The sequence below is a fragment of the Melospiza georgiana genome, chromosome 3 (assembly GCF_028018845.1).
Source record: "Melospiza georgiana isolate bMelGeo1 chromosome 3, bMelGeo1.pri, whole genome shotgun sequence".
Taxonomy (NCBI): Eukaryota; Metazoa; Chordata; class Aves; order Passeriformes; family Passerellidae; genus Melospiza; species Melospiza georgiana.
In genome coordinates this window covers 92019817-92029134 of record NC_080432.1, presented here as the reverse complement: position 1 = coordinate 92029134, position 9318 = coordinate 92019817, and the positions used below count along the sequence as shown (strand labels likewise).

The 9318-nt window shown below is 45.8% G+C and overlaps 1 protein-coding gene across 2 annotated transcripts in view; it reads left to right on the top strand.

Moving 5' to 3' along the window:
• The first annotated feature begins 7447 nt into the window (after positions 1–7447).
• The window catches only part of GRHL1 (grainyhead like transcription factor 1), a 37882-nt gene continuing 36011 nt past the window's right edge, over positions 7448–9318 (top strand). For both annotated transcript variants that reach the window (XM_058020598.1, XM_058020597.1), the window contains exon 1: positions 7448–7521. In XM_058020598.1, coding sequence (XP_057876581.1) covers positions 7502–7521 — 20 coding nt within the window. In that variant the 5' untranslated portion in view covers positions 7448–7501. The remainder of the gene's footprint in view (positions 7522–9318) is intronic.

Below are 9318 nucleotides of genomic sequence, written 5' to 3'. Positions count from 1 at the left end.
TGTTTTTAAATACCATGTTAACAAATAAAAGAAACAGTTGTTTAATGTTGTCATTGCAGTGAGTTTTTTCTTTATTATTTCTAAACGGCATTCCAGTTATTCTGGAACAACTCTGCCACTGTTTTCTACATTTTCTTGCATACTGTATATTTCTCAGTCTCTTGTTGTGCCTGAGACTGTCATTTAGGTTAACACCTTTCAGGTCCAAGTTCCATTTCAGGCTTCACAGATTTTGCAGATACTTTTGTACCTAGTATAAAATCTGATCCTAGCTGCCAGGTCCTCCTGTCATTCTTCTTTTGCAAGTCTACTGTTAAAGCCTTGAATTTCTTCTGACCACTTTATAATGCAGCATCTTCAGCAGCTTGTGCCTTGGCCATTCCACCAGTTTCTCATGCTGGATCTTATTTGTGCACCATGTTTTTATACTGTCCCAGAGGACATGTAAATGAAGTTGGGTGCTGCCACTACATGACAGACATCATAACAATATAGATACATATATTAAACCTAGATGCTGTGTAGATACCCAGATGAATAATGCTGCTTTCAGCTGAATGAAATTAAAGTCATCATTTCCAACCATCAGTACAGAGTACAGAATTTACCAAATCTGTTTGATCAAAACCAACAACTATTTCTAAGCATTGTTACAATTAAGAAAAATGGTGCCTGCAGACTTGACAAAGAGTAATGACTTCCTCCCTGAGCAAGGGCTTCAGTGAGATGTAATCTGGCAGGGTAGTCGGTTTGGTGAGTAGATTGCAAAGGGTTTAAACCATGAAGTTGTTTAAAAATTGGGAACAGGTGAATGATAGGAGAGGTGATGTGCCCTACCTGTCTGGAGCAAGTGATAAAGTGGTATTTCACACACAAGCAGGGCAGACAGGACTATTAAAAGTAAGTTTTAATAGTTACATGGAAATACTGGCAAACCAAGAGGCTTGGCTGGCTCAGTAGAGGCAGGAGGTAATATGGTGTCCTGATTTGGGGTGACACAAAAGACACAGTTTGGGTGAAAGTTTTTGCTTTTTCAGGTATTTTAGTTAATTATTGCAGAACAGGGATTTAAAGCAATGGTCCTATAAAGTGACTAACAGGCAGATGAGAAGGCATAGTTGTAGCCATACAGCAGTAAACTCTGCTTGATGTGGGAAGAGGAAAGAGACTGAATTATTACTTGGTTGTATGGGTTAAGAGATTTCGTAAGTGGGCACAGGGCAGTATGTCTACATCTATTGCCATGCTGTGCTAGATACCTCAGACTTCTGGCGAGGTGTGTCTGAACTGATGTTTACATTAGTGGACTTGGAACAGAGCAGTTTAAATCGCCTCTCGTGTCTGTGTTTGTGTTTTAAAATTAGCCATTACCTATTATGTTTGACCTTACCTGAGTGAATTACTAATATTTGTAGGTATTTGGTAAAGTTAGTGTTTACACTTTTCTAGAAGAATATTTGTATCAGTTAAAAATCTATAGAAGTGTAATACACATTGTCACTCTTTTCAACAGTGCTGGCTCAAATGACTGAAAGCGTCTCATTCTTCTTACTGTAATATCTGTTAAAGTTTTGAATTACCTATCTAAAAGACACCTCAGTATACATAAAGGATTAATTTAATTCAGAAGTCTTTATTTGAAGGACTTACACACTTAATTACAGGTAGAGCTTTCTTCTAAAACTACTGTAGCAGTAAAATCTGAGCTTCGCAAATTAAAAATACTGTGCTCATTGTTACAAACGTAAGAAAGCTCCCTTACATGTTAGGCTAAATTAAGGCTGTACTTTAATAAACTGGCATAAAGCTTGCAGTTAATCATCAAGAGCCGTGTGCCTTGTGGACACACAGGCTAAGAGTCAGATTTAAAATAAAGGGTGTGCCCCAAAAATGCTTTTTGTTCCTTCTGTGCAGTTTAATCAATCAACACTTGTGTTGGAGTAATGGTGTTTAAGAAGCTGACGAGCCCCAGGAGTGCCTGATCCTGGCTGAAGTAGCCGAGCTCTCCTGGGCCGGCTGCTCGGAGCGCAGTGAGCAGCGGCCGGAGGCGGGGCGGACAGACAGACAGACAGACAGCTGCGGGCATTGCCGCGGGGCAGGGTGGCTGCGCAGCGCAGCACCTCCAGCCGCCTCTCTTCGGCCTGGAAATTACAGCTCCTTGCTGTAACTAGTTGCTGAAAGTGCCCAGGTAAAGCTCAGCTACTTTTTTGTACTTAATCCCGTGTAAATTGCGAGTAAAAGAGGCTCCCCATGTTTAGTTTCTTACTCTAGAATTTGAATGACAGTTCTTAAGTGTATAGATAAAGGCAAGTGGGGGTTTTAGAATAAACTTTTTAAACAGTATATACTGAGAAGACTTAATTAATTATTAACTTAATAGCAAATCAGTTATTCTAAGATCTTTATGTGCCTTTGAAAGTGAATTTTGACTTTTTCCTACTTTATGTCTTAGGGGAAAAAAAGTGTGTTTAAATGGGTAAAAGTAACTTGGCTTTACAAATTCTCCTAAATGCAAGCTTTCTGTTGTTTTGCTGGAGAAATACAACAAATGTTTCATTTTCTTTTGAAAGGCACAGCCTTCCGCAGAATTGGTATTTTACCCTTAGTAGTTTTTCAGTACATCAGTGTGTCTGTGTTCTCAGTATGAACTTAATCTCAGTCAAATACATTTTTATTTTCAAAGTTTTGCTGTTGTCCAGACATGAAGGGGAGGTTTTTGAGTTACACAGAGTGAAAGGCCTAAACCTGATTTAACCAGAGAATGAACATCAGCAAAGCCCAATGCCTGTAAGCAATGCTAGTCTAATTTATTTGCCATAGTGTATTGCATGGGCTTCACTGCAATTTCATCTTTTCTAACCCATTTTTTAGCACAACCCCTGAAACAATCATGTGTAGAAGATGTAAGAAAATTTCATGCAGTTTTGCAGGCAAGGCAATGAGTATCTTGCTTTCTCATAACGTCTTGGAAATCTCAAAAGTCCCTTCCTCAAATGGCTTTTCTCCTGTTCTAGACAGATAGGACTTCTGCTTGTTCTGAATAAAAAGGGGATAGTCTTGCAGGGCTGGGAGCAAAAGAGCCAGGACCCACAGGGCCTTTGGGACAGGTAAAGTCTGGATACGTTAAATCCCCAAAGGTGTCTGCGCCCTAGATCATCTGTCCTTTCCCCATGTCAGGTTGCATAAGTTTTGTCCTTCACAGGTGGAGAAAATTCAGGATGACTCTGTGTAATGAATCTTCTATTTTGATCCCAAATGGAATGGGCTTCCCAGCACATATGGTTGTAGATATTTCCTGGCTGAGCATGTTTGTGTGTGGGTTGGTTACATTACAGCAGTGTCTCTCGCTGCATTTGTCCTTGTGCTAAATGCAGGATGCTTTCCAGCATCTCCTCCACAGTTACTGGTCCTGTAGCTCCTTATGTGTGAAGCTCTTTGTTCCTGGCCAGGTTAGATGAGGGAGAGCATAATGGAGATGCCAAGCTGTGGAAAGATCTTTCACTGCTCCTTTTGCTAGGATGCTGCTGAGCAAGAGTAAAGATTACCGGGATAGGAGATGGAAGCTTTGTCCTCACGTGAGGTTACTGCTGCCCTTGTACAACTGCTCATGGCAGCATTTCCAGAGCCAGAACACGCCTCCCCCACCCTCAGCATCTACATTCTGCCTCCAGCAGTACATCAGGTGCTTTTAGAAGAAAATACAAGCACTTTCCTCTGGTACTCTCATACGGCTGCTCTCTGTTGTAGAAGTACTTTGTCAGCTCACAGACCATCCCATTGTCCCAGCAGTGACTTTGCTCACCAGCTGCAGCCCCTGCCACAGCTTTGTGACAATGCCACCAAGCGTGTTCAGTGCCTGTGCTGCGATCCTGGGGTGCTTCTGTCGTGCTGTGTTGATACAAAATTGTGGCAAACAGTTGTTTCCTGAACTGAGACCGGGGGCATTCATAACTCCCAACTGGGCAGCTGGTGGCTTCTGTGCTGCGGAGCAAAGTGGGTTGGGCAGGGAACAGTGGGCACCAAAGGAGCTGCACCCGCTGTCCTCTCACAGCACCAGTGTGGGCCCGTGTGGCAGGACCCATGGGCACAGCAGTCAGCCCCAGAGGTGATAAGTGCTCAGTGAAACTGGGTAATGTGCTAAAGATTTAATCGTCAATAAAATTTTAGGTTTTAGGCTGACTTTTTGTAATATATAGGCTGCTGCAAAATTGGTGAATTTATATTGTAGTAAATTCAGAGTGCCCTCAGAGTGCCCTGGCTGATGGAACTACATCTCTTGGCCCTGAGTAGTTTGTAACTACTTGACCCTAGTAGTTTGTAACTAATTTTAACAAGATTTACATTATCTTTAGGGATAAATACAGAATCAAAAGGGAAATCTTTAAGGAATGTTGGCAAGATTGCATATAAGGATATGACTGAAGTGGAAAGCAAACTGTTTCTTTGTTTGATATTTCACACATTGCGCTTTCATTTATTCTATACCTTTTTTCCATCTCTTTCTCTACAAGGCATTTCCAGCTTCCTTTTCCACTGTCACTCATCTATTTCTTTCCCTTGCGCCTTCTTTCACCTCAGTTTTCAGTTTCCAGTGAGTTTGTGGAAACTGTCTTTGGGGTCTGTTTTGTTTTGTTTTGTTTTGTTTTGTTTTTAATCTCGCTAATGTCTTCAGGCTTATTCTGCAGGGGTCAGTGATCAGCTTTGGGCTCACTTTTCCAGGTCTATCCTTAGCAACTACAGGCCTGCTGGCAGAGAGGGAAAGCTTGCCTGGTGTGCTGTGTAATGGAAAGCATAGGATCTTCCCTGCTCTTTACATCCAGCTCTGCAGCCCAGCTGTTGTATCTTAGGGTTTCAGATTAAGCAAAAAAGTATCTTGTTTTGACTCCCTGCCGTGTTTTGTGAAATCAAAAGTACTGCCACAAACCTGATGCAACTTGTTTGTTTATTACACAGGTGTGAATGACCAGAGCATGTAGATGATAATTATCAGGTATGAGATTTTAAACCCATATTTGTTAGGTAAGTCATAACAGTAGCTAATTCTTGTCCAGAACAAAACCCAGTTTCTCTACACAGCAGTGTGAAAAGACAGGCTGGGAAGAGGGGCAAGCGTGATGGGACAGTGCTCAACCTGATGGGTGCCAGTAATGTATGAGTGTGGTGGGGTTCCTTCCTTGTTTTGAGTGGGATTCATTTAAAAGGAAACAAATGTGTGAAGAGAGGAAGGAGAATGCTGAAGGAAGGACTGAGGCAGAGGGAGAGGTTAAGGGAAGGGCATGAGAGGTGGAGGAGAGCAGTGAATTTGAGGTGAAAGGACTGAGAGAAGGAAGAAGTTGGAGGGAAGGGCAGTCAAACAGGGCAAGGGAAGTCCTGCCAGAGCACTGCCCCACCAGGCTGGCATGGCTTTATGCCCCCAGCCAAAGCTCTGCTAAATCCCTTTGTGCTTCTTGCCTGATTTTACTTGGTGGTGATGCAACCCAGTTAGTGACATCACATAAATACACCTACAAGTGGTGTTGCAGAGTCTAGATTGTGACCGGCAGATTAGTCAGCGGTGTCACAATCCGGTGTTTATATCATTGTCTCCTGAATGTGGAAGTGATTGCTATGGTGATAACCAAGTTTTCATCAGTGGATCAGGCTGTTAAGAAAAGGCAGCCCTTTTGCGGAGACAAACAGCTTTGAGTTATTTGGAATAAAATCATGGTAAACTCTAGTTAAATATAAATATTGAGTGTGGCACATCACTAAGATTTTAGCAGTTGGGGTGCAATATAAACATGTGACTGAACTCCAGCACATCCTGCATCTGGGTCACCTATGGCTACAGGGCAGTATTAGATTTTATTGTTAATGAAAAGTGTGCCCCTGTGCCAAAAAGCAGCTGTTGTGTCTGCACATCCCAGAATTCTATGAACAGAAGCAGGGAGCACGAGGAGTGAATGGCACCCGAGAAAGTCAGCAGTCCTTCCCAGTACTTGTGATTTTGAGCTGGTTTTGTAATTTGTATCGGAAACAAAGCAAGTTATACTTGTTTGAAAAAATGTAACTTTCCAACCTCTTAATCAGATGACAGTATTTTTTTCGAATGTGAGATCAGATAAGAAATTTCTTCTATGTAATCTTGAATTACATTTTAAAGATGAGTTCAAAATATAGAATAGTTTTTATTGCGTGTCATAAAGAGAAATTTACATCAGTTCATTTCACTTTGTAGCGCGAGATCCTACTTCAGTATTGGTATTTATCTTTTGCTATCCTAATGGTAGTGTTTGCAGATCCAAACAAAGCATTTTGTTTTTAGAACACTAACTGTAATCCAGTCAGAGGATATTAAGCAACTTCCAGGATTAGACCCTTAGTTAAAGTTTGTCTTCAGTTTCATATTTCCTTCGGTTGAATTGAATTGTTCTTCTATAATTTTGCATTGGAGTATATCCTGTACAAATAGAGAAGAGATTTTGACCTAGAAGGAGACCTCTTATTAGTGAGCATACTTTTAAATTACAGTAGCTATCTGAAGCATCTTGACATATGATAGATAGCACTGTTGCTATATGGGTTTGATTCAACTTGTTACTTAGACAAGCAACCTCCCACCCCTATTTCTCAAGGAGAAACTCAAGATCTGATTTAACTTCATGCATGCCAGTTTGAATAAATCTGCTGTTTGTGATGCTGCTGTTGGTGTTACACTGGAGCATTTTGATGCAGTTTCAGCACTGTCCACATTGTAAGTGTCCCTTGCTCCCCAAACCCGGGTTCATCTGAGAGGCAATGAGTAACACATGGATCTGCTGCCCTTTAGCAGCTGGTGCCGTGCTTGTGCAAATTCACAGCATCAATTAGGTTGGAAAAGATATCTGAGATCATCGAGTCCAACCTATGACCAAACACCATCCTGTCAGCTGGACCAGAGCACTCAGTGCCACATCCTGTCTTTCCTTAAAAACCGCCAGGCCAAGGTTGCCACCACCTCCCGGGCACCCCATTCCAATGTCTAATCGCTCCTTCGCAAAGAAATTCCTCCTAATGTCCAACGTCAACCTGCCGCGGCACACCTGAAGACTATAGTAAAGACAATTCATGATTGTGGCGAGTTTAGATTTTTCTAAAAGTGGGTGCAGTATATGAAATAGCAATAAAGTTACATGGGAGGGGAGAGAGGGAGAAGGGAATCCCATTTCAGCACGGGAAGGACACCAGGCTGCTCCCGGCCTGTCCCCTCGCTCGCTCGCTCGCAGCTCTGTCCCGCCGCCCCGGCCCGCGGAGCCCTCACACCGCCGGCCCCGCCCCCGAGTGCGCCCGACCAATTGGGGCTCGGCGGCCCCGCCCCTCGGGCCGCGGCAGCCAATGGGAGGCGCGGCGCGCGTCCACCTGCGGCTGCGGGAGCACCTGAGCGGGCGAGAGGAGCCGACAAAACCCGTCGGAGCGGCGGGTGCGCGGCGCTGCTCCTCCCGACCCGCCCGGCCAGTCCTGCCGCCCGCTGCCTCCGCCAGACATGACACAGGACTACGACAAGTGAGTGAGCCGGGCGGGGGAAGAAGTACCGCGTCCGGTCCGACCGGTGCTGCCGCCCCGCCGGGGGGCTGCGGCGAGAGGGGCTCGCCGCCCGGGGGCCGGGCCGGAGCAGCCGCTCTCGCGGGCCCGCCCCCCTCGCTCCTCTCTCTCGGGGGAGCACCCGGAGGCTGCGGCGGGGCGGCGCGAACGGCGGGGGGAGCGGGGGCTGAGCCCCGGGGGGGAGCCGGCTGCGCAGCGGGGCGACCCCGGCGGCCACCCCGCCCCGCGGGGCGAGCGCCGGGGCTGGGCCGGCTTTGAAACCCGACACCCGCAGCGAGGCGTGGGGCCGCCCCCCGCCCCGCCGGGCCGCGCCTTAAATGCGGGCGGCGGCGGCGGCGGCCGCGCCGTCGGGAGGAGCTGCCGGGCCGAGGGAGCCGGGCTGAGCCCCCGCGCCGCTGCCCGGCGGCCGCAGCCGCCCTCATGGATTTCTACGAGGCGCATCCCTCCGGCAAGGTGGACTTCGGCAGGTAAGGGCGGCTCCCGGCCAGCTCGGCTGCGGCGACCCCGGAGTAGCCGAAGTTGGGTCCTGAAAGAGTTAAACTGAGCTCGAGGTGTGTGTTCTGTAACTCCGTGGTGTTGAGTACGAGACGTCGCCTTCAAGCGGATCCCAGGCTGTGTTTACGGACTCGGATCTGTTGCTGCACTTGTCACCGTGTCCATCTGCTGACAGTGGCCGTGGACACCTGAGTGCCGGAAAATGGGGTAGCTCTGAAGGGATTTGCTTTCAAGAACCGAATTAAAATTTTCTATACTTTGAATGATTGGTGACTCAAATGCGCTCGTTTCCTAGGGAACGTGTAGGATTTTAAACCCAACTTTTTGTTTCAACATGCTACTTTCTAGGAAGAGGACTCCAATGCAGCAGCTCGCTTAACTCATGTCCCTGACTAGGATTTTTCATAGGTGTTTTTATTTCCAGTGACGCTTAGTAGACGAGGTCGTAGCGGTTTGGGTACGTGCGCGGCTCTGGGCTCGCAGGGTGACAGGGACAGCACCTGCAGCAGTGAAGGAGGGAGGAATCGTTTCTGCGGTCTGAACACAGAACATCCCAGGCTGGGGAATATCACAGGCAAAGAGTCTCTGCGTTTTGTAGTGTTTCTCTGCTCCCACTGTGGTCAAGTGGAAAGTATAATTCGGAAATTATTAGAAGTGCTCTATGAAGCTTAATTTTCTGCTTCTGCTGGACTTCTGCCACTGTGTGAGCAGATCAGCATGCCGGTTATCTTCTAAAATGTAGGGAAAAAAGATGTGTTTGCCTTCTCTTATCAATATGTTCTCATTTTCGTGAAGGAAGCTGTGGTTCCCCTGAAGTAGGGAGTTCCTGCCAAACACTGCTTTTCTTTATAACTCTGTAGATAACTTTTTCTGTGCTTTTTTAGGTGGGTGGGTTACCTTTAGGGCAATGTGCATTGAATTTTGGTGTTTCAATGATAAAAAAATCACACAGAAATACTTAGCTCTTGCATTCGCTAGGCTTCTGGCTAGTTGAGGCTTTTGTTCTCAGTATTTTTGGTTTTCTGATGATTTTCCCTTCCCATGTGAGTATTGTGTTGCTGGAGGGAATCAGCATAGTGTTTTTGTGAGTTCAGCAAGGCTGACTTAGCCCTTCAGCTTGGTGGGATGGATCAAGGGAACTGCAGCCAGGTTACTTCAGTTGCCTTTTCCTCTGTGAGTCTTCCCATTTGCTATGGATATTTGAGGATTCCTTTATATTAAGAACAATAGCTTGTACTACGTCCCTAAAGAAAATTCTGCTTT